Source organism: Lupinus angustifolius, chromosome LG16, assembly GCF_001865875.1.
Source record: "Lupinus angustifolius cultivar Tanjil chromosome LG16, LupAngTanjil_v1.0, whole genome shotgun sequence".
NCBI classification, from domain to species: domain Eukaryota; kingdom Viridiplantae; phylum Streptophyta; class Magnoliopsida; order Fabales; family Fabaceae; genus Lupinus; species Lupinus angustifolius.
The window spans coordinates 2,620,439-2,646,265 of NC_032024.1; the positions used below are offsets into that span (position 1 = coordinate 2,620,439).

Genomic DNA, 25,827 nt, shown 5'->3' on the forward strand with positions numbered 1-25,827 from the left:
ATTAAAGGATGATTAACAGAAACTAACATGTTGGAATACATTGGTTTTTAGACAAATTAATCAGACAATGTAATTAAGAAATCAAATCACAGTATAGTTATTTAGAAAGCTGAGGTTTTTAAACCAAAGAAGTTTGGAGACTTGGGTGTCAAAGACTTATTCAAGTTTAACAACGCGGTGGGGAAGTGGAAATGGAGAAGATTGTGAGAATTAATTGTTATTTGCATAGCTTGTAACAATTCTGAATGACACAAAATAATCATTACTGACTGAGTTACGACTAGGTCGCTCTCTTTAAGACGTTTCATGCTACTGCTAAATTATGCAAGCAAACTATCTGTTATACGATGTCTTACTGCACTGTAAGAATCGCTCTCGAATACACTCACACTATGGCTACCACTGTCAATTCTCGAATTCTCACGGTATGGCTACCCGTGCCAATTCTTTTCCCACAATACTGACTACTAGTGTCAGTTCTCGAAATTCCCACTTTGACTGTCTGTGTCAATTCTCAAGTGTCACGAAAAGAAAGGAGGAGAAGGTTGCCAGAAATGTGTCGGTGCACTACAATATTTTTAACCTATAGCAACGGCTAAAAACTGTTGCCAAATGTAGAAAAATCGTTCTCTTTGTCATAGGCAACGATTTTTTAACTGTGGTAGTCTGAGGCGTTGCCTTTTGTTTATGCCACAATTTTTTGACTTTTGGCAACATTTTTTTAAAACCGTTGCATTTGGTCATTTAAATAGGCAATGATTTTGTGTGGCAGTGGTTGAGTGTTTGTGGATAGACAATTTAATTCACACAAAAATAATAAAAGTATTTATCCTAATAGAGAATGGTTTTTATGTACAATAGATAAGGTAACACTTAAACACCATGGTCTAATAAAATAGAGAATGATTTTTGTATAATTGATAAAGCTAAGCTTAAAAAATTGTGGTCACATATAATAGTGAACGGTTTTTGTATAACTAATAAGAGAACGGTTCAAAAATTGTTGTCAATGTACTTTAAGACCACGGTTTTAAAACCGTAGTACATAAATGTGACAAATTAACAAATAAGACAACACCGCTAAAAACTGTGGCCTAATGTACTTTAAGACCACAGTTTTAAAATCGTAGAGAATGGAGGTGTTATCGTAGGTAAAAAATATTGTAGTGCGGAATATTAGGGGGAAAGAAAAGTTGAGAGGAAATGCCTTCAACTTGTGGTGCGAGTTCTAATGAGGGGAGGAGACCTCTATTTATAGCCCGAGACCTCCAACAACTCCCTCATCCGACGACCGAAAAAGATGGTCAAGCCTCAAAGGTCACATGATTCGATGGTTGGAAACGTTGATCACACGGATCACAATCTCAATCTGAAATCCACTCCCCCACACTTCTCAATTTCCAAACGTGTGGACTAAGTCACACACGTGTGACATGCGTGTCTTGACTTGGTCAACACACGGTCCAAGCCCAATGAAATAAAAATAAATAAATAAATGTTTATTTAAAAAGAATGTTTGGCCTTAGCCACAACCCGCGCCAGCCGGGCAGAGATGGTGGTGGTGCATGCGTGTGAGGGATTTTGTTTGTGAGTCATTATACCCCTTAGGGCACACCACATGGATGAAACTTAAGGCTTATAAAGCCTTTGAACTTCTCTCCTCCAAACAATATGAGATTAGTGAGTTTTTTCCATTTCACACACTCAAAAGTCACCATAAATAGTCTCATTAATGTGCATTAAAACCACTTCAAATCATATTCTTACAACAAATTCCAACAGAATAGCATAGGTAAAAGTGGTATCTTCGAAATATGAAACAAAGTTGAATATTTTTTATTGAGATATCCGGGTTCGAGATGGTGAAGGGATTTGGGTAGGATTGACTCCTTGCATGACTCTCAAAGTGGTTGGTTGGATACTCATGTTTGGAAGAAAATTGGAGATGGTTCGTTAACATCGTTCTGGTATGATATCTGGTTTGACTAGTGATATCTAAAAGATATGTTAGTAGTTTTGTGGTAGGTGTAAAATTGGACCATCAACTTCCTTAATACTTTACTCCGTAAGTCATCCACTCTTATCACTTGATTACCTTATGACTCCCCTGCATGGATCAAAATGAGTCAATTATATTGATCACCTTCTATTATCTTGTGTTTTGCCTTATCCGTCTCGAAAGGTTTTTACTCTAGGCTCGAGATTCATATTCTTTTTCCTAATACTAGTTTTGATATGTTGGTGTTGCATGAGTCTTTTTTTAAATCAATAAAAGGTAGAAAGTGTTAGAGAATGTTATAGTTTATTGTATTGTGGTTGATTTGGCTCATGAGAAATGAAGAATTTTTTCTAAGCCAAGGAGCTTAGTTATGTTCAAATTATGGATTGAGTAAATTATACTGACACCCCCTGAGTTTTAGTGAAATTACACAAACCACCCATCACTTTTTCTAAACTTACACAAACCTCCCCTAGTTTTGTACTTTCATTACACTGACCACCCCTGTATAAGAAATAAGTGTAATCTTTTAAACAAAAAATGTGATAAATGCAATTAAGTTAAACAAAACATGATATATTGTGTAGACAAGTCTAAATAATATACAAATCAATGTATCTTTATTATTTTTTGTTACAAAATGCATTAACAATTTTAAAGAAATATTGTTTAAATCGCTCTTATAATATAGTGTAACGAACAGTGGTCAGTGTAATGAAAGTATAAAACTATAGGAGGTTTGTGTAAGTTTAGAAAAAGTGATAAGTGGTTTGTATAATTTCACTAAAACTCAGGAGGTATCAATATAATTTACTCTTATAAATTTGATTCATATTAGATCTTGAATTTGATTATGTTCTATAGTATTGGTCCAAACATCAAAGATGACAGTAAAATGTTCCAAGTTATACCCTCCCATTCATGTGAGGATGCTCCTACAACTCACGTGAGCCATGACTAGTGCTACTGTGAGTGAGGACTGTGAAACAATCTTAACGACTTAATTTCATACATAGGAATTAACATAAGAAAATACTTTTAATAACAAAAACTATGAGAACAACAACAATAATATTAAAGAACCAAAATTATTCATAAGAGTTACAAATAGCCAAGCAAGTATCACAAGATAAAATACAACATATTTTCACACATAAGTAAAAAGAAAATAAAACAATACATAACGATATTATTTATAAAAAAAAGTCAAGCCATGAAAATAACAATCATAACTCAAGATTATAATGCAACTTCAACCATTTGGGCCTTCATGTTGGAGTTACTCTACTTCTGCCTCTTGTAAATTTTAGCCAAAAATGACTTCAATGCAGCTTGAACTGCTTTGCTTGGATGAGCTTCAATGGAGGCTACAAGCTTCTCGTAGCTATTGCTCTCATACTCAGCAAATACACCCTATTGATTCCAATGATGAGTACAATGTTTTATACTTGTTTGCATGAATTTCTTACAAAGTGTGTGGAAATGCTTTGTTTTATTTTAGTATCTCAGTTTTGTTCTCACAAACCTTTATCCTATTAGGTGAGATCGACTATATGAATCAAGTAGTGTTATAATGCCCGTAAATTATTAATGAGAACTAGCTATAAATGAAGTTCAAACCTGAAGATTAAGCTCGTTATAGAGGGCTTTCACCTTAGAAACATTTGCTAGATCTGGCTTCCCATAATTCTCCTGCAAACCACAAAAATGTACATATATGTAACTTATCCTAAGTTTAATCATGGGAAAAAGACAATAAAGAAGTGATAGGGAAATTATATCACAAGCACTTACATTTAAAACCTTCTTTTGTTCTTCATTGCTAAGTTCCAATGCTTTCACAACCAACCAAGAGCACTTAAAATCTTCAATATCTGTACCTATCTGGTTTCATACATAACTAGAATTAGGTTAAAAAGAAATTGTTTTGGTTGCCAAAAATGTTGATTTTATTATAGTATCAGAGGTATAAAAATTTACAAGAGGCTTCTATAGATGCACAAAAACACAGTTATAGAGAAAACTAAGTAGAGTAAGATATTCGATTTTCAGGTAAGTTACTGTCTCATTCGAAGTATGACATTACATATTATGTTTCCTGTGTTAGTATGCAAACCTTTCCAATTGTTTCAGGAGCACCAAAGCAATCCAAATAATCATCCTAAAAAGAAAGGGGGAAACAACAATTAATGAAAGTTTTGAGTACAAGTTTTGAAAGTGAAATCAAGGTGATAATAACATCAAGTATAGACATATAGCATGCTGGAACCTATATATATATAGTCCTAAAGAAAGATGAGGAAAAATCTAATCAAACAAAAACTACCTGTACTTGAAAGAATGTTCCCATCTCAACAAGAATGTTTTTCACATTAATATGGTTATCAAGATTCTCACCCAACATGAGCAAAGCACATGCAACCTATGAAAATTAGAGATATTCAAAAGTAAATAACAGATCAGATCATATATTCCAGTGTGAATCTAAATATAAAGGTGACAAAGAAATAGAATTGTTGAAATGGAATCACATAGAAATATAACATAATATCTTTTTTGTTAAGACTCATCAGAAAGAGAGAAAAAAGGAAAATATGTGCCTTCAAACTGAAGAAAACATTACATGCCTCTTACATTATCTCTTTTCTTGTTGCACCAAATAATATACAATTCTAGCATTCAGTGTCACTAAAGAACCAATTGTGATCAGTATCTCATGGAATAAGGACAAGTAAGAAACCTAAATTTCAGAGGCAAGACAACATGTGAGAAGATATACTACACTTACTGGGAGGTAAAATGAATAATAGGTTGTCTTGTACTGAACAATACTACGGTGCCTGAAGGATATGTTCATATATGTTAGTTATTGATATTGATATATACCACTATATAGCATACCAAAAGAAGGTTATATTTCACTTATAATTAAAAGATATCTTTTAGCTCATGACAGTCGAAAAGAAATCAAGACTATGATTTTGATATCGTATTAAAGTTCTATCTCAAAACTAAAATATTAAAATTAGTAATCTAACAAGTATTTAAACCATATTTAAAAGAACGACATAGACGATAACTCTTACTTCAAAGGACAGTGGAATGTTCCTCAATAATTTGTGTTGATAATATTGCTAAATTGTTTTATTTTTCCCCTCCATACTTACAGTGATAATGTGTATTTAGACAAGTCTTTTTCTCCTTCCAGTGTAGTGATCAGATCTATCATCTGTCCTGAAACAGTCTGAAACTCAACCTAACAAAAGATAACACACACATATATATATATATATATATATATATATAGTAAGATGTAATCCACTTAATTCAAAACCTTGATATTTGTAAAACCTCATTAAACAGATGAAGAAGATCAACATAATATGGCTTTCCTCTGAAGTGATTCTTAAAGATACGATGAATATGGTTTCTTAGCAACAACCCATCATTTGCTGCAATAAGTCCAACCTTCACCACAAAATAGATAGAGGTCATTTACTTTATCCCAATACCGGTAAAAAAAACATATAATAACACATGTTTACTTATGTTTCATGAACACATATCTATTGTCCCGGATTCTGTCTCATATATGTTGTGTCTATCATTGATAATAAAGTAAAAATAACAAATATTTAAATCTTTTCATTGACACAGAACATCGTATCGTATGAGAGAGTATTTGAATCAGCATATCTCTATTCTTGCTTGATACCTTGGGTACTCTAAACCAGCATGGCTGACCACGCCGTGTGTGAGAGTTATCCATAATATCATCACTAACAAGGAAATGTGCCTGCAACTGGAAAATTCATTGACAGAAGAAGATTGTAAAATTCCTCAAACTAGTGAAGTTAATAATAGAACTATTCTTATCATTCAAACTATAAAAGTAAAGGTTTTTTATTGTGATACCCATTCAATACACCAACCAAGAGCACTAGCAAGGAAAATTTCATCATCATGTAGTTCCTGTCCATCTTTTAACAATCTATAGCTTTCAATAACTGACATTCCACGGTTCAGTTTTCCTGCAATACAAGTTATAATCCATCATTTAGTCAATGATTGTTATCTCATATATATATATATAGAAAGCTTTTTCTCTTTTTAAAATGCTTTCTGAATAAAACCACCCTTGTTTTCTTAGAGTGGAATAATTAGAACTTAGAATAAGATTGAGTATACATATAACACTGTAAGTGACAGATAAACACAAAGGTTAGATGAAATTCTCATGCCGCACCTCCAGGCACATTGTAATCCACCATCTGAAACAAAAAAGAGTACATAACACAATAAGTGACAAAACATGATGCATGCATATGCATGAGATCATGTGTGCAGTGGAGACAAGTACATGCATGCAAGGGATTCATAAGGTGATCTCGGAGTTATAGTGAAAAGATTAAAGAATGAAATGAAGAAGTTTTTAAGTTATAGTTTCACCCACAACAAAAATAGTAATACTATGTCAATAAAAAAAAATATATGCATGCACATGCAATATAATGTACACGTACCTATGAAAAGTGGTAGTACTAGTGTGAAAGTTTGAACGAGAAACAAAAAAAACTACTTTTTGAGTGTTTTTATTAGATGATAATCAGAAAGGAGAGCACAAAGTTAAAATAGCTTAGGATTTGTTAAATGAGAGTGTGGTTATGATTATGAAAATTCAAAGGAATATAGTATACCCGTTCGACCCATTGGCGAGAATCATTAGAGAATTCGAAAGCAGGATCATGAAGGAGCTCAGATTTGAGAATAGAATAGACTTTCAAGAAACTAGACTTGAGATCTGCCATTGACACAATAGAAGGAGAATGCTACAAAGAACACAGTACAGAAGACTAAGAGGAAGTGAATAAGAAAGATGAGAATGAATGTTACAACATAAATGTGGTTATTGAATTTGTTTATATAATCGAGAAAGAGAGAGCAAGGGTAGCAAAAATTAATAGAGAAAACTCTAAAAATTTATACGGTTTGGATACCATATTACTTTTTATTTAATTTGGATTTTTTAGCCTAGACCGATCAAACTATATTAAAATTACGTTCAAGTCGGGTTTATTAGAGCAGATTCGGGCTACCCATTTCTTCTTTTTATGTTATTTTTTGAGACCTTTAACTTGATAATAAGCCTTAATGAAGAATCTTTTATAACATAATGATACAACGAATTTATAAAAAAAATATATAATAAATATTGATATTATGAATTTAAAAAAGAAATAGTCATATTTATAGCATAAATATTTGTAAAATACAATAATATTATAAAGTGAATCATTATATTATTCGTGCTATTTTGTAAATATCATTTTAAGCACAATAACAAAATATTATATCCAATCAAATAAAAAGAGATATTAGACTATATATATTTCATTTTTTCTTTATTTAATTAGATTTAACTTTTAAAAAAATATAAAAAATAATAATAATTTTCCAACAAAATTAAAATACAACATAATTGATTATCATTGAGAACTTTACCCAAAACCAAATTTAACTCGTACCAAATCACAATAAAGGTGTTGATAATGAACATACAAAATATTTTGGTACATAAAATAAAGAATAATAATCTTATATTACAATGGTGATTATACTTTGATATATAGAGTTACTTTTAAACTTGAGTCAATACTTACATTACAATAATCAAACCGACATGATATTACTTTTGATAATGTCCAAAAATTTATATATTAATGTGAAGTCACATATTATATTGGGTTAGGAAGTGAAATCCAGTATGAATAGAGATTTAATAAATGAATTATTTTAAAAATTATATAAGTAAACTTGACATTACGTTTTAACACAAACATAAGATATATGAATTTGATTGAATTGAGCATAACAAATGTGTTAAAAATGTTATACATAATATTAAATTATATGTATTTTTTAATAAACATAGATTAAATATGTTAAAGTTTAAATAAATGTTTTTTTAATATCAAACCGGTCAGGTTGTCACAACTCACAATTTGCTCAAGACACATGTTTGAGCTGCAATTTTATATATATAAATTATATCCAAACTTTTTAGTCGGGACAAGTTAGTTCAACTTTATATGTGCTAACTCAAATCCATCCGAATAACTCATTTTGACGTATGTACTTAATTCAATAAATTTATGATGAGAGGAAATGCTCATCTATTGTTTGGTAATGGCCTAAATGGAAAGTGACTTCTAACTTCTTTTTTGGTACTAATGTGACTTCTAGCTTCTCGTTTTGGGTACCAAAGTGACTTGTAACTTCTTTTGGGTGCCAAAGTGACTTGTATAAATAGGATCTTACTTGTTTGTTCAACCAGAAAATGACTGAATTCATCCCTATACATATATGATATAACAATTATATTGGTTATGTAATCATACTGAACATACTAAAGTGATGACTTAATTTTTACCAAAATATGTTACAGAGGATATACACAACTACTACATTTGTTTATACTTCTAAAATATGACATACCAACAAGTTATACGTTTTGTTTTAACAATTTGTGCAAATAAAATTAGTTATTGTCTTATTTATTTATTTTTTAATATTAATATTAGTATAATATATATATATATATATATATATATAACTTTACTGGTATGTAGTTTAATTAGTGAACTATTAGTTAAATTATTATACCATAATATTAATACCTTGGCCATATGACATTAACACTTCTAACTTTTCATTGAGATTGTTTTTGTTTATTTTGCTGTATAAGTTTAATTTATGAAGAAAACTTATAAGTAAAAAAATAAGCAAAAAAAGGTAACATGTTTATTTTATTTTTTCTCTATTTCTTTTAAGATAAACGAATTTTAATAATAAAAATATAGGTATAAATGTTTTTGTTTCCCTAATTTAATTTAATTTTAGTTTGATTTCCAAAAAAAACTAATTATATGAATTTTCAAAAAATAAATATTTCACTTCTCAATTAAAAATAAAGTAGGTTGTTAAATAAAACATACGACCCATATGAGTGTGAAGAGCTTTCCCTGGCAATTTTTTAGGTTGCCCTTTCTAAATGCAAATTAAAGAGTGTATTACAAAAATATTAAAGAGTTCAAAAACATTTTTCTTCTTTTGATTTAAAATTAATCAAACACAATCAGAATTTAAGCTTGAAAATTGAAATTGATTTCATCTTTTTTTGAGGTGGGTGAAGTGGTACTTTTCTCTTGTTCAATTGCAATTAAAGTTTTCCTTATACTTAGATGTGTAACTTAATACTCTCTACTATCAAGGTAGGGGTGTTCAAATCCAGACCGGTCCAAAACAAGAACCACAAACCGATCCAAAGTAGACCGAAACCGCAAAAACCGAATGTATTCGGATCATATTGGATTTATTTTTTAAGAACCGATCGGTCCTGTCCGGTCTTCGGTTTCACGTCTGGGATCCAGACCGATCCAGACCGGACCGATATTATTAACTTAACCCAAATATATCACACAGACACACAGCAAAAAACGCTACCCTCTCTTAAAATTCTAAATCCCTAAAATTCTAAATCCCTAATTCCTCATTCTCTCCTCCACACCCTTCTCTCCTCCACACCCTCCTTCTCCACGCCCTCCTCTCCTCAACAGTCATCAACACCCTCCTTCACCACACATCTGTCCTGATTGTTCACACCCTCCTCCATCCTCTTCCATCAAACCAACACTTTCTTCGTTTTGGGTAAGTGCATTTCTCCCCCTTTTGTTCTTTCTATTTGTGATGATGATGAAGATAATCTTGTATGAAATATGATTGACTTGCCAAAAAAGTGTTTATTTGACTGCTCCTGAGGGTTCCGTACGAAATGAGAGGTAACATGTGACCTTCCAAAAGATTTAGTAGTACAAAATTTCATTTCTTTTTAAATAAAAAAGATTATAAATTATCAAATCAATATATACCCCATATTCAAGTAAAAGAGTGATTGAAATTTATATTTTACATGTTGGACTGAATGATTTTGAAGAACCTAAACCATAATTTCATCAAAATCTATATAAAATCAAAATTAAGTATAAGTGTAGGAAAATATAAAATGTTGGTTTTTTGGTAAAAGAGAAACAAAAAAAAGCAGATTGAATAGTTGCTGCAACAAATTATTATTCTCTTCACTTATTTCAACAAATTATCATATCCTCAAATTCTGAAAACAATTACTATACTTATAAAGTGCTAGTAAAGTTGCATCTTAAAGTAAGTTGCTCTTAGGATATGGCTTTAACATTAGTTATGAGGAGGATGAAAGTATTCTTTCTACATTTTTAGTGATATGATAACGTTTTTATCGTAGCTTGAAATAATTATAAATGGCACGAAATAATACTTACTGGTTGAGTCACGAAATAATACTCTCTTTAAGACGTTTTGTGGCACTGTAAAAAATGTGCAAGCAGACTATCAATCACGCCGTCCCCAGGATAAAACAACCCATATCTATATTATCGAATTCTTATTGCACAGTAAGAACCGATCTCGAATACACCACCACAATATGGCTACCAGTGCCAATTCTTGAAATTCTCACAATATGGCTACTTGTGCCAATTCTTTTCCCTCGATACTAACTACCAGTGTCAGTTCTCAAAATGCCCAAAATATGGCTACCTATGCCAATTCTTTTCACTCAATACTGAGAATTGGTGTCTGTTCTCGAAATGCCCACCATTTGGCTGCATGTGCCAATTCTTAGTACCACGGAAAGAAGGGGGGAGTTTGTCGGAAATGCATCGACGAAAAATATGATGGAGAAAGAAAAAGTTGAATGAAAGCGTCAATCCCTGATTCATTATGGTAGCACGGGTGCCTCTGTAAATCCCTGAACCATTTTGGCAGCACGGGTGCCTCAACAAATCTTTGGTTCATCACGGCAAACGCGAGAACTGCCTCAACAAATCCCTGGTCCACGGCAAACGCGAGAACTGCCTCAACATATCCCTAGTCCATCACGGCAAACGCGGGAATTGTCTCAACAAATCCCTGAATTATTTTGGCAGCATGAGTGTCGTAGCAAATCCCTAAATCATTATGGCAGCACGAGTGCCTCAGCAAATCTTTGGTTCATCACGGCAAACGCGGGAACTGCCTCAACAAATCTCTAGTCCATCACGGTAAACACGGAAAGTGTCTCAACAAATCTCTGGTCCATCACGACAAACGCGGGAACTGCCTCGACAAATCCATGGTCCATCATGACAAACGCAGGAACTGCCTCACCAAATCCCTGGTCCATCACATCAAACGCGGGAATTGCCCCAACAAATTCCTGGTTCATCACATCAAACGCGGGAACTGCCTCAACAAATCCCTAATCCACCAGCAGAGCATTGATCTTCTTCATCAAATATCCTCAAGGCCTTTTTCTCAACCTTGACAACAAAACGTTCATTTATTTACTAGTTATTTACCATGATACCTCTCAAACTTCAGTTTGCTTGCTATCATGTAAGCAACAAGTAAAGAGGGGTAGTTGTGAACACCCATTTTCGTTAAGCCCATAAAAGCCCAAAACTTTTTAAATAAAAAATAATAGAATTCCGAAGATGATTTTATAAAAATAATAATAAACATGTTATGTTAAGGATCCTAAATCTAAATGATTAGGTTAACCAAAATAACAAAGCCAAAATAAAAAGGTCAAACCAGTTATGATAAGGTTCCAAAATCTAAGTGATTAGATTAACCAAAATTCAAATTTAAAGTAACTAAATTCTCAAAAATGATTTTTTCAAAATTATTCTAAAAATAATAACAATAAATTATAAAGAAAAATAAAAGGCGAATGAATTAAAGATTTAATTGGATTATCAGATAAATTAAAGATTTGAAATATGTGATTTGAATCGTATCATATCAATTTGATTAAGTTGTGTGAATCACCTTGATAAAAAAGTAAATCATTAAGGACTCAAAAATCAAATTAGAGAATGCACTATGAAAAACACAAATCATATCAAATTGTAATGCAATAATATTAAGATTTAGAATCAATTAAAAATATTATCTTCACCTATCATTAAGTAATGCAATAATGTTAAGATGGTTTAGAATCGATTAAAAATATTATCTACGAAAAAATGATTTCTAATTTTATGTTTTATAGAGCCAAATATTTATTTGTACTCACCAGGGGTATTACAACGATTTTGGACTTTAGAAAAATTATTAATCACTCAGGGTATTAACATTCAATTTGGACTTTTAATTTTTAAATTCGAATTTTTTGTATTAAATGTCATAATCAGGAAAACCCTGATTTTTTGGATATGAATTAAATGGAAATCTGGTTTTTTTTCTTTAACTTCCTCCAAACCATAATGACGAGAATTAGAATTTGAATTTCAATTAATAAAAACAAATCAGATTCCACCTTTATTCTCTCAAAGAAATTAAATGAATAGATTTGTATATGTTAATATACTTAGGCTATAAATAGTAGCATATGCCAAAGAGTAAGGGATTCCTCAAAAAATTATCTTACAAAAAGCACTAAAAAGAAAAAGAATTTCTAAACAAAAGAATCACTAAAAAAAAGCTCTGCGTGTGAGAGAGAAAAAAATCTTCCACAAAGTAAAAAGTTGCTTTCTCACTTGCGTTTTGATCGCGTGCGTTCGAGTTCATTCGAAGCATTGTGATCTCGCGCTTCTCACTGTTGAGTCGATCATCATTGCTGACATCGGCTTTGACCCTTGCTTCAGCCAATAAGACGACATCACGCAATCTCGCTTTGGTACACCCTTTCGCACCAGATTTGAGCCTTTATGGCAACAAAGGATCCCATGTGTGTGAGTATATAGTTACACATCATGCACCCATATTACAGACAACCCCGATCCAACACGTGTCTCAAGGCGACCCATCCTTTTCTCGGGCCAATATAGAATTGACATGTGGATGATTTGTTGTGTGCCATATCTACATAGTTAGGTTTCTCTTTTTCACTCTTTTATATTTTTTTACTCATTCATATTATTTGCATATCTTAAAACTATAATTATGTAACCAACAAGAAATATAACATTTTGTATAATAATAACAAACATTGCTCTAATCAGAGTAAAAATAAATAAATAAATAATACTTTTATGGAATAAATAATGAGTGAGAAGATCCTTTTAACATAACCAACAACATATAACATTTTTTCTTCTAATAAATGAACACTCAAATCAATATTTTGCAAAAAAATAAAAACTGACAATCACATAAAGGATGGAGGGATGGTCGTTATGGGACTTCTTTCTCTCCACTCATCATTCGGAAGGTCGCACTATGCCGCTTCTTTTCTTAATTAAAAAAACTCAACCGACAAAAGTTTTTCTACTAAACAACTATGTAAGCCTTGATTCCCTTAATAGGGATATGTAGACCAAGGTCAATCTTGTCAGCACAATAATAAAAATAAATAATTTGTTCATTTTAATAATTAATTAATTAACCAGATAATTTAATAATAAATAATAATAATAATAAAGTTATATATTTTAGTGAAGGGTACCGCTTAAGGCGGACGGGTAGGGTGCTAATACCTTCCCTACCTTGTAACCGACTCCCGAACCTGGATATCAAAAATCCAAAAGCCCAAGGTAATTGGGCTTAAAAAAATTTCTACATTTTTAACTATAAAATTTAGTGGCGACTCTAAGCAAAGTCGTGCAGCCGAAAATCGGGGCACGACATGTGTATAGGAGATTTTGAGGTTGTTATAAATGATATAGATTTGTTGTGTATGAGACATTTTTTGGATTGTGGATCTTTTAGGTTTTTGTTAGATGATTATGTGTGAAAGATAATGTCTACAGAATGAAGAAAATAATTGAAAAATGAAATTTCGATTGAGAGGGTTGTTGAGAATTCTTGGGAATAGATGATGAATGGAAAAAAAAATTGGATGAGATTTTTATGGTTCCCTAATTTCATGTCTCATATGCCTATTTAAAGTTGAATTTTGACACATGCTTGAAAATCAAATCAAATCTCCTCTTAACTTTCAAGAGAAAGTTAAGGAGAGTCTGATTTTTGCTTTTAATTAAAATTCAAAATTTTGATTTATGCTATGATGATGTTTAAAATTCAAAATTAATAAAAGTCATAAATTCAAATTTAAATCATTTTTATTTTGGAACACATAAAAAATGTTATTTTTTATATAAACCCAAAATGTTTATCTTATTGCTATTTTTTTAAATTGACTTTTAGGCAGGACAAAATTGGGTATTCAGAATACTTATTAACTACTTACTCACAAGTCTTAAACTAAACCAAAGTATAATGTCATAAGAGGTAAAATATACAAGCATACATGAATAAAGCCCCAACCATAATCACAATGGATCATGGCTATTGTAAAATTAATCAAAGATTTTCAACTGTATCTTTCAACATCTTTAGCTTCTAGGATATCCTTCATTCTCCACCATGGGTCATTGGGTTGTGGGCCAGTTTTTGTGATAAAACCCAAAATGCAAATGGGCCCATGTTTGAGTTGGGATGCAAGATGCAATATGAGTGCAATATTGGGTCTATATTTAAATATTTACATTAATGTATTAATTATCCTTCATTCTCCACCATGGGTCTATATTGTTAATGTAAATATTTACATATAATTAATATATCGTCTATTATTCATATTCAATTTAATAATTAATGATGATTAAATATGAATGTCAAATGACATAATAACAGTGTAAAAATTCATATATTGTTAGTATATACATTTTTTCTAAATGCAATTAGATACTTAGATGAATGACTAGGGATGACAACGGGGCGGAGTGCTTTCCCGTACCCATATCTGCACTATTTACAGGTACCCGCACGGGTATTTGCGGGTACTCCACGGGTTTTTAAGTTTCATTTTATATTTATATATTTTATAATAATTAATACATATAAAATAATTGTTACATGAATAATAAAATTTATATACATGTTAAATTTATCATATATTTTAATCACTAAAATTCATTATAACATAATACAAAAATAGATAATATATAATTATAAATCAATAATAAAAATGTAATATATATATATATATATATAAATTATTTAATTAAAAAAAATTATAAATATATGGGTACCCGCGGGCCGCGGAGAGGGTATCATGATATATGCTCTCACCCATAAGCTATTTTTATAGGTACTCGTTATAGGTATTTTAGCAAATATCCACGGGGTGAGTATTTTTGACATCCCTAGATAAATCTCTAGCTAAAGATTCTTATATTTTCTCATGATTTGTCCCATTTGAGGAATATTCTCATTATATGCTCTATCATAATCACTCATTTCTTACAATCTCTCATCCCTTGGTAGTGGCTCCAATAAATGATCTTATTGTTTTCATGTGGTTGTACAGTACATTTACTTATTGTTCACATGGTGTCACTATAATCAACACAGTAAAATAATTAGCTTATCAATATTTGATAATAAACATTGCAAAACCTGCATGATTATTATATTATTACTCCCTAGTAGCTGTTAAAATTCCATTATTTCAATGTAGTAATCCACATCAAAGAAATTTCAATACCAAGTTTGGTGTACATTTTCTTTTTTTTCTTCCTTTCCAAACATTTTTACAGGGCAAATAGTAGGATGGAGATAATGATAAGTGTGAGAAAAGGACATTAAAGAAAAAAGTATGGACCTTGTAGCCATGCCAAATCTATGAGTTGTTCCTTCTTACTATATTGTAGGTTCACAGTCAAAAAAAATTTATTCAACCAATTTCCAAAGCCAAAAAATTTACACTTTCTATAGTAGATATTTTGACATAAGAAGAAACTAAAAAGAAAAGCAAAAGTGAAGCTAAAATCCAAATCTCACATCTCCAAAGCTTTTTCCAAAAGCTTTTTTTTCTCCCTCTAGAAGGAATATATTCCCTTGTACCAGTAAAACAAAAACAGATTCAAATTTTGTAGAGACCCAAAGTGAAAAATAAATAATTTTATGTAAATAATGTTTAGGGGCCCAAGATTTAAATGCATGCTACATGTCAAAAAATGTAATTTACTGCTGCTAGCTACCATTGGTTGATGTCATATTATCATGAATATTTTATCATATAGTAACTGAAGTATTGAGTTTAATATGAAAGAGTGTGAGAGGACCACTATATATAACTTCTAGTTTTGATTAGAAAAAGAATAATATAAATTAGGGCTGCATGTGGGTATGGTGTAAGTAGCTCAAACCTCTATGCATGGAGCTTGTAGATCTGCTATGGTCTTATCTTTATACACATAATTTTCCCTTTGAATTGTTTAAGCATTTGTTTAGTATTCCTATATCTTTCAATTTGGTTCATTGCCTCAAGTAATAAGTGGCATCATATGCAAAGACTTCATGAGTTTAGAAGGCCACATTAATATTTTTACTAGGTCGAAATGACTAACAACACGTTGGTCTAATGGTGTAAGGCCTTACTGAAATGTCAAGATCAAGGATTTGATTTCTGGGAGTAACACTTGTTGGAAGGGGTAGTCATGAAACTCGAAAGAAAAAAAGAATGTGAAAATGAGTTTTTTTCTTCACATAATGGTATCACTAATTTATTAATTAGCATACTGTTTCAGATACATTGTACCAAAACTTTAAAGTTTGTGTCGTTTTATGAGATTGTGATCCATTTTCTTAAGGGTTGATTATGAACTCTCATTTGACAGATATCATAGGTGTTTTTTTTTATATATAGGGGCAAGACTCAGAAGTCATAAATCATAACATGCATGTAAACAATAATGCTATATCTTTACTTTTAAAGTCAAAATGATTCTTAATATAAAATTCACTATTTTCACAATAATTCACCTCACTGAAATTCTTGTTAATCTTGTTATGAATTCTGGACAAGAAATTAACATAGATAACTCAGCTAATAATAATAAGTATTGATAACTTTGACTGCAAAATATACTGAAATATCAATAATAATAATAAATTACTTGTGACCAAATAGATGAATAATATTACTTTTCAAAGAATAAGTTGTGAATTTATTGATCAGCTTAAAACCCATGATACAAAAGTGAAGCTAGTTTTGCATTTGATAAAAGGTACCTTAGTTTGGTTTCACTCACTCTCAAGACATCACATGCATTTATCAAAACCAGAAAAAAAGGGCAAAGAGAAAAATCTTATCATCATTGAACATTTTCTGATAATGAAAAGAGCCTGTATATAAAAGGATAGCATTGGCCAAAATAAAGTTTTCCTTTGACCTGAAAAATAATTTTTTAAAATGGGGGGTCTATAAAGAAAAGAAGAAAGCAACTAGGAAAACAAAGTGTCTGTTTGTGAGGACCAAAGAAGAGTGAAGTACCCAACTTTACTTTTAGTTTGGGACCAAACTTGGGTACTATATTGCTGAGTCAAATATAAAACCACTAGTCCTAATGTTAACCCTTAAGTTGAAGGTCACATACCCTTCATTTCATGGCTCCACGTACTATTGCAACATGACTCCAGACAATGACTAGAAGCAAGAAAGTTGTCCAAACGACATGAACAATCAAACAAAGCTTTTGTAAATAAAGTCACAGTCCAAAGTTGATTTATTGTCGTTTTATGAGACACTTGGATTCTCTATTAGGTATTAGGATTTTCCCATTTGGTTCTCAATTTGCTGTTACATATATAAAATATTATAGGGCATAGAAAAATATATATTAAAGAAAGCTTAGAAACATTTTGCAGATGTCTCAGGGAGACATGTTTTTGGGTTTGACACATGTATCATCACACTAGAGGCAATCTTTTCCGAGCCGGGAACATCCATAGGTATGTGGGGCTAACTCTCCCAGCAGACATTTTTTCATCCACAAAACTCAAACCCGAGATCTTGCTGAAGGGGAATCAAACATGTACATTTGAACCAACTTCTTCGGTTGTTTGGTGAGGGAGACATGTTTGGTCATATCCTAAGTAAACTTTATATGAGGGGCATGTTTTTGTGTATTATTGAAAGGTATTGATTTTTGTGTGGTGGGTATTAAAAGGAAGAATTATTGGTAGCTCTCAATAAATCTACATCTTCTTTTAACCCACAGAAATTCATGCTTTTAGGTTAAAGATTAGTTGTTTATATTTGGACACATAAAAATAAGATGTATATGTTTGATTAGCTTCTTGCTTGCATATCTCATTATAGTTGTCAAAAGAAGAAAAGGAAATAAAATATGTTTGTGAGATATGTCAAGATTAATTATGTGGATATTTTCTTGGAAAGAAAGATATCTGGATTACATAATATGAAAAACATTAGCATTATATTTCATGTCGAAAATGAGATAAAAGTTCGATTTTTGTTATTGTTGTTGTTTATTGTACATTTCATATTGAACAAAATAAAACAGGAAGTGATATATCCTTAATTTCCTAAGTGTATTTTATAAAAGAGATAAAAAAATGGTGAATGAAAAAGATAGATGTATAACAAATAACAGAACACAAAAGATTAAGGCCAAGTTGGGGGAGGGTGTTTCAAATGGGAAAATGAGTTCCAACCACTTTGATTGTCATTATTTATCTATTTATGAGATTTCATACTCAATTGGGACCTCATACAGTGATGCAAAACTGCAAAAGCAAAACCACTTATATATCTTCAGAAAATAAACTCATATACCAAATCTTCTATATTCTTTTATATCAATTTCAGATAGGATTAAAAGCTCATTTATTAATGCAGCCTTGAACCTCTCTTTATCACTTACTCACACAAAAGGTTTGAGTGATCCTTAAATAATCCCTTGTCCCATCACAACAATATAGCATTTAGAAGTTGGGCCCTTGTTGGCATGTATAGTAAAGACATTAAGCACCATGAACGTGATTGCATGGATAATGATACCAAAAAATGAAAAGGGTCTCTCTTATTTTGCATCCTCCAATTAACATAATTGATATTGGGCAAAAGCTAAAATGCGAATCGCATATTAATTTGTTTAAAAGCGAACTACGTCACAGTCGTTGAATGGAAAAATTTGGTTATTTGTTATTGTTTGTGCACCTTTTAAAAGTCGTGGTGGCATTATACAATTTCAGTGTAGAAGTCGTGATAGTGTAATACAAATTCTGGTGACAGTTAATTTGGTTTAAGTGAATATAACTTTAATGTGAAAGTCATGATGACATATAATGATTTCAATGCAGAAGTCGTGATGACCTATAACAACTTCAATGTAGAAGTCGTGATGACCTATAACGACTTCTGAACTAAACAAAACTCATATTTTGTTATCACGAGTTCTGAACTAAATAGAACTCATATTGTGTTATCACGACTTCTATACAAAAAGGGTGACCGGACACAAATTTAACAAATAAGATTGAAAACCATTCAATCCAACGACTAAAAAACAATTCACTTGGGAGCGAAGTATCTTACGTTTGGCAAGTAGTGGCACCATTGATATTTTACAATGAAATTGAAGGCACTTCTTTGGAGTATATACATAATCAAAATTAAAGCTTTCATAATGGGCATTGTAGTGATTGTAATAGATGGTCCACCAAAACTATATAGCATGGATGGTTGAGTAATACTCATCCTCTAATTTTCATTGGATCAAACCAAACATTCTCATCGACCGTTGGTCCATTACTTTGTGATTTTATTGACTATAATGGAAAGCAGGCACCCATTTTAGGCAACCAAAAGTGTTGATGTTTGCTTAAGTGATGGGAATTTCTATTTCCATCTAATGAGTACTTCATGCAAACATAGTAATTATTATTTTCTATAGGAAAACCATTTCTATTCTCATTCCAAACTAATTTTTCATGAAGAAATTAATATTGTTACAATTTAAAAGATAGTATTTAGTTTTCTATTTTACCATTTAAACTTTGTTCCTATCTATTATAATTTACTCTTTTTATAAAGGCGTAATTGAAGAACAATCATTTAATCCCATCCTAAAATGAAGGATTAAATAATAGAAGAAGTTGTAAATCTTCTGCCTCAAAATCTTGTTGATAGTATAGATAGAATTCATGTAAAATTAGTTTCTTTTCACTTACAAATCAAGACCAAAATTGGTAGGCAACTTTCTTAAAATCATCTTATAAAATAAAAACTCTTTCTTAAAATTAAATAGCTTAAAAAATAGAAAAAAAAGAGAGGAGGAAATTGAAAGAAAAAAATATCAAGGAAAGATTAAAGAAATGTTTGGGCAAAGGCTTGGCAAACAGGTGGAATAGAAGGAAGAGACAGGTGGAATAGAAGGAGAGACATGTGCATATTTCTTACTTTATTTTTAGAGGGGAAAAAATGTATACAATCAATATCGTAAGAGTATTTTACACTATTACTACATCACTCATTTTTAATTATTATTAAAAATTATATTTACCTTTGTTTTTTGAAGTATCTGTCTCGGATATTAAAGGAGAGGATCCTATACTATTGTTTGAAAAAAACTTATATATAAACATATATAATATATCATAGTTAGATACAAATATATTTATATTTTTTTGGGTGACAAAATTTAATTAAAATTAAATATTCAATGTGTTTTCAAAATTTACTGGTAGGGATGGCAATAAAAACCAAACCCGTGGTACCCGCCCGAACCGAACACGAATTTAACGGGAAAAACCCGATGTGATTAGGTTCGGTTTTACCCGGGTTTAAATTTCGGGTTCGGGTTTGGTATAGCAAAGACTCTAACCCGAACCCGCCCCGAAGTAAGGTAATTCAATTTAAAATTGAAATTTCTATCATTTGTCATTTGTTTTTAATCTCTAATGTTACTTTATATACTATTGGATCTTCAAACATAAAAGAAATGAAATAATACAGTAGAAAATAGAAATGTTAGAGTAAAATTACACGAAAATAATATCATATTTTCCTTAACACTTTATCATTTTCGGGTTTTGTTTCGGGTTCGGGGATGATATTTTTATTTTCAACCCCGTTGAGTTTGGATTCGGGTTTTGAATTTCGGGTTCGGGGTTGGGTATATGTAAACTCGACTCGCCCGTTTCCATTCATATTTACTGGTCTTTGGTCTTTACATACATATACATATGTCTACACCTAATTTAGAGTTTTAGTAATTTGGACCTTTCTTGATTTTTGAGAGAAAATATAGAAAATAGTGAAAATAGCATGGAAATTATTGATTGAAGAAAAAAGAAACTTTGCTTTACCTATGACCCTTTCTCTCTCTCTCTCTCTCTGCCTAATAGTCCACACCACAAGCACAGACCTTGTCAGTGTAATTTCTCTTTCTCTCTCTAAACCACCATTCACCATTACCAGCAACTCCCTATCTACAGTACCTCTCTCTCTCTCTCTCTCTCTGAATTTTGAAACTGATTATCCTTCAAATTAGGTATTTTTTTTGTTGGGTTCATCTTACTTTTCCTTTTAGCTTTTTCCATTTTTTTTCTCATGCTGGGTTTGCTCATTAACCTTCCAAGTTTTGTTTTTTTCATCTGGGTCCCTCTCTTCTTTCCGATCTGCTTCAGATTCAACTCATAACCATGCTTCCTTCATCAAAATTCATTTTTTATTCAATTCATTCAGGAACACTTACTTGTTTTGATAATTTTCATATTCCCTTAATTGCCCCTGTCTCACTTCAGAACCTGCATTTACTCATGCCCTTTCTCTCTATTGGTCCTCCAAGTTCAACCCCTTATAGTAGTTTTGTGAAATTTATTTATATTTTTGTATATTTAATAAGAAAAAAACTGATTTTTATGTTGCTGGTTACTCATCACTATTGAGCTTTACTATTTTGATTATGGTCTGCATGCATCTCCACTTTTTAGGGATACATGCTACTTTCATTTACTAACTGTGTCTTTGGTTCTGTTACTTTTTTGTTCATGAATGATAATGTGTGGTTTCACTCTGAAAGAGCCTGAGGTCTTTTTAAAGCTAATATTCTTATTATATATACTTTAACAATGTTAGATGCAAATGTTAATTGTTATGTATCACTGGTATGAACTGTTTCACTTATTAATGGATCTATTTGTTTCTTGTTGATTGTGAGCTTAGTATTTGATATTTGTTAATTTTATGGATGCTGAAGTTTTTACTCTTTGGTAGATGACTCTATCCACAAAAAAGACGATCCTGTGCGCGAGACTTTCACCTAGTGGGGTATGGGGAGGTAGATGTTAGCAGCTTTACCCCACAAGCAGAGAGGTAACTTGAACTCGTGATCTCTTGGTCACTAAGCAGCAACTTTACTGTTGTGCCGAAGCTCACCCCCTTTATGCTAATATAATATTATAGTGAAATGGTTGAACTTCTTTATTGATGTTGATGCCTTTGATAGTTTGATAGGTTGTTTCTTATTTTTTAGGATATAATAAATGGATGCTCAGCCATGGATTTGGTCAATCTGATCACAGTTAAAACTCTTTAGCATATTGGATGGACTCGAAAACTAGTGCAATAGCTGTCCCAAAACAGCATCCAGACACATCTGGGATTGAACCCCTTAAGGCAAAAGACATCAGGCCTCCTTCACTGCCGATTTCGAAGACATGCAAACCTGAGCAATATGTTCCTGAAGATATGTCGAAGTCTGTACAAAATTCATCAAGGCAGAATACTGTGGAAATTCCTGATATGAAGAAGTTAGGAATTTCAGCCCATAAGGGGTCTGCATCTTCATCCGTCCTCGACAAAGAAGTAGATCAAGCTGTTAATGAGAACGTAGGCTCACAGGAAATCTCTATTGATCATGACAAAAAGACATCGGGATATGGAAGCGTGAAGAACAGTCCTGTTTCTGCTAAAATTAGTGATGGGGCCTGCAGTATTGCAAAGACGAGTGGAAGTGCCAAGATTAGTGACCGTGCTGATTTTGTTGAGAGTGGTAAGAGCAGTATTTGCAGAGCAAGTACAAGCAGTGATGTGAGCGATGAGAGTACTTGTAGTAGCTTTAGTGGCAGCATAAACAAGCCTCATAAGGCAAACGACATTAGATGGGAAGCTATCCAAGTTGTTCGAACAAGAGATGGGGTATTGGGTTTAGGTCACTTTAGACTGCTGAAGCGGTTGGGATGTGGCGATATCGGCAGTGTATATCTCTCTGAGTTGAGTGGAACTAAATGTCACTTTGCTATGAAGGTGATGGACAAAGGGTCCCTAGCAAGTCGTAAAAAGCTACTTCGCGCTCAGACCGAGAGAGAAATTCTTCAGTCACTTGACCACCCCTTTCTCCCAACTTTGTATACCCATTTTGAGACAGAGAAATTCTCATGCTTGGTAATGGAGTTCTGCCCTGGTGGGGACCTCCATACGCTTCGGCAGAAGCAGCCAGGAAAGCATTTTCCTGAGCAGGCAGTGAAGTATGTCCAAGTTAATACTCAAGTTTGATTCATTCATCCTGGTTAAAACACATTTTGTTTCTCTTGACTTTCCCTCCTTGCTCATTGAAGTGTTTGTCACCCTCCCTTGATTTGCATCAGTTCCAATTTAATTATTTGCTACTTGAAATTAAGTGATTCTACAATTTAATTATTCAAAGTTTCATATATTGCTTAAAAGACTAATGACTCAAAAAGCAAAGTTCATGTATCACTTGGTGGAAGTCTGTGATTTGTAGATGTTTGAGAATTTACTTATCTTGCTTTCAAATGTATGAAAAGTTTTTCAACCCATAAGAAACAATGTAGCTATCCAGTTGGAAAAGAATATTTTCATGGATTCATGGATAATGTGTTACTATGCATGCAAAAAAGGTGAAAACTGAACCCAATTTCATAAATCATGCTATGGTGGCTTGTTATAGTCTACAAGGAAGGAAACTAGGTTTGAGTTTTTTCAGGATATTGTAATTACAATGGCTGCATTTTTTTAAAAGAAAGTACTCGAATCATAACTCTAATATAGAGAACTTCTGAGGAGTGCTGGAGTCATCCTTACATGTGTACACGTATAACCTTGCTGCATTATTATTTAAAGAACTTAATTATAATTCTTGGGTTACATAGTGCAGATCTCGGTTACAATGCAGGTATCTAAACTTATTACTTTATAATAATATGTAATGAACATTGACTTTTGAGCCTGGGATCCACCCATGCCATTCATGCATGAAGAGTACAGGTTGAAATCATGATATCAGTTTCTTTTACCTGTGGGTTTGTGTTTGTGCTTGTTTAGCTATTCTCTGGTTACTTTTATATGCTCAAATTCGTTAAACTTATATTTCTGATAAAATCTGTCAGCTGGAGAATGGAGATAGTTGTTTGATACTCCTTAAGCCTAGTCATGATTTCTTTTCTTGCTTTTCACTTTTTTGGGATTTTTCATGATTTTACCGTGATGTTAATTTGATTTGATCATAACAACTGCTAATATACTTGTTATTTGCAGGTTTTATGTGGCAGAGGTCCTACTAGCTTTGGAGTACCTCCACATGCTTGGAATTGTCTACCGTGACCTGAAGCCTGAAAATGTCCTTGTTAGGGATGATGGACATATTATGCTCTCCGACTTTGACCTTTCCCTCCGTTGTGCTGTTAGTCCAACCCTGGTAAAAAGCACAATCATGGATTCCGAGTCTTTAAGAAAGAATCCAACATATTGTGTCCAGCCTGCATGTATTGAGCCACCTTCCTGCATCCAGCCATCATGTGTTGCTCCTACCACATGCTTTTCACCGCGGTTCTTCTCTAGCAAATCAAAGAAGGAACGCAAGCCCAAAAATGAAATTGGCAACCAAGTGAGTCCGTTACCCGAGCTCGTTGCTGAGCCTACCGATGCTCGGTCTATGTCATTTGTTGGAACCCATGAATACTTGGCACCTGAGATCATTAAGGGTGAAGGTCACGGGAGTGCAGTTGATTGGTGGACTTTTGGAATTTTTCTATATGAGCTGTTGTTTGGTAAGACTCCTTTTAAGGGTTCCGGAAACCGAGCAACATTGTTTAATGTTGTAGGTCAGCCGCTGCGATTTCCAGAAGGGCCTGTTGTCAGTTTCGCAGCAAGGGATCTTATAAGAGGGTTGCTCGTAAAGGAACCTCAGCACAGATTGGCATATAAAAGAGGTGCTACTGAGATTAAGCAACATCCCTTTTTCGAAGGTGTGAATTGGGCATTGATCCGATGTGCTACCCCACCCGAGATTCCAAAGCATGTCGAGTTAGAGAAGGTACCTTCACCAGCCTCATCAGCTGTTGAAAAAGCTGTTAATCATATGTCAATAGGTAATAATCAGAAAGGTCCTGATAATTATCTGGAGTTTGATTTCTTCTAGAGATAGATAATATTTATTGCAATGCAAATGGTTTCTTTTAGTGGGCAAGAACTGTTTTTTCAATGTTTAAGGAACATAAATGATGAGGAAATGTATGTTTGTTTTTGTTTTTGTTTGCTTTCAAAATTTGTTGTATGGTATACTCAATGCATGGCTTCCCTGTCATCTATTTCAAAGACATAAAAGAACACTTTCCAATGCATTAGGAATTTGAGTCTGAAATTAATAGTGGTAGTGACTATGAAATTTTGGAAACTGAAGCATATGGGCATGCAGCAAAGTACATTCCCTAAAAGACTTGATAATTAGCATGTTTGAATATATTTTATTTTCTTTTATGACATGATGATTAAAATACACTATTACCTATATAGGCTCTATCCATTAGCATCAAGCTTCTATGACTCTATCATGCATAAAAATAAGAGTATCTTAAGTCCAAATCAACAAAAAAAGGGTTAGTTTTTGTTTATTTATGGTTTGCACAAGCTGCATCTTAGTGGTGGACCTATATATAGTACAACAAGCACGGTTTAATTATCAAAAAATGAAAGTAGA

General features: G+C 32.4%; 2 protein-coding genes across 6 annotated transcripts; one reads left to right on the plus strand and one right to left on the minus strand.

Annotated features, from left to right (window-relative positions):
* Nucleotides 3,210-6,874, minus strand: LOC109329135 (farnesyl pyrophosphate synthase 1-like). Its single transcript, XM_019562811.1, has 12 exons — nucleotides 6,697-6,874; nucleotides 6,246-6,270; nucleotides 5,915-6,030; nucleotides 5,715-5,801; nucleotides 5,351-5,467; nucleotides 5,167-5,255; nucleotides 4,788-4,839; nucleotides 4,326-4,421; nucleotides 4,116-4,160; nucleotides 3,794-3,883; nucleotides 3,620-3,691; nucleotides 3,210-3,412 (listed from the first exon to the last, which is right to left on the minus strand). The coding sequence occupies exons 1-12, from the start codon at nucleotides 6,805-6,807 to the stop codon at nucleotides 3,284-3,286; spliced, it is 1,029 nt and encodes a 342-aa protein (XP_019418356.1). The 5' UTR covers nucleotides 6,808-6,874; the 3' UTR covers nucleotides 3,210-3,283.
* Nucleotides 21,187-25,515, plus strand: LOC109329865 (serine/threonine-protein kinase D6PKL1-like). 5 transcript variants are annotated; one of them, XM_019563729.1, is made up of 3 exons: nucleotides 21,187-21,378; nucleotides 22,104-23,356; nucleotides 24,387-25,515. In XM_019563729.1, the coding sequence occupies exons 2-3, from the start codon at nucleotides 22,434-22,436 to the stop codon at nucleotides 25,267-25,269; spliced, it is 1,806 nt and encodes a 601-aa protein (XP_019419274.1). In that variant the 5' UTR covers nucleotides 21,187-21,378; nucleotides 22,104-22,433; the 3' UTR covers nucleotides 25,270-25,515. The 5 variants fall into 5 exon arrangements, with proteins under 5 accessions (XP_019419274.1, XP_019419278.1, XP_019419275.1 ...); XM_019563733.1 differs by having other exon boundaries at nucleotides 22,363-23,356; XM_019563730.1 differs by lacking the exon at nucleotides 21,187-21,378 and having other exon boundaries at nucleotides 21,406-22,248; nucleotides 22,363-23,356.

Coding starts and splice junctions, on each gene's coding strand:
- LOC109329135 (XM_019562811.1), bottom strand. CDS start 6,807: ATGGCAGATCTCAAGTCTAGTTTCTTGAAAGTCTATTCTATTCTCAAA. Junction 5,256..5,350: donor TTCTTCATCTGTTTAATGAG/GTTTTACAAATA, acceptor ATCTTTTGTTAG/GTTGAGTTTCAGACTGTTTC. Junction 3,692..3,793: donor AACAAAAGAAGGTTTTAAAT/GTAAGTGCTTGT, acceptor TGTGGTTTGCAG/GAGAATTATGGGAAGCCAGA.
- LOC109329865 (XM_019563729.1), top strand. CDS start 22,434: ATGGACTCGAAAACTAGTGCAATAGCTGTCCCAAAACAGCATCCAGAC. Junction 23,357..24,386: donor TTTCCTGAGCAGGCAGTGAA/GTATGTCCAAGT, acceptor TGTTATTTGCAG/GTTTTATGTGGCAGAGGTCC.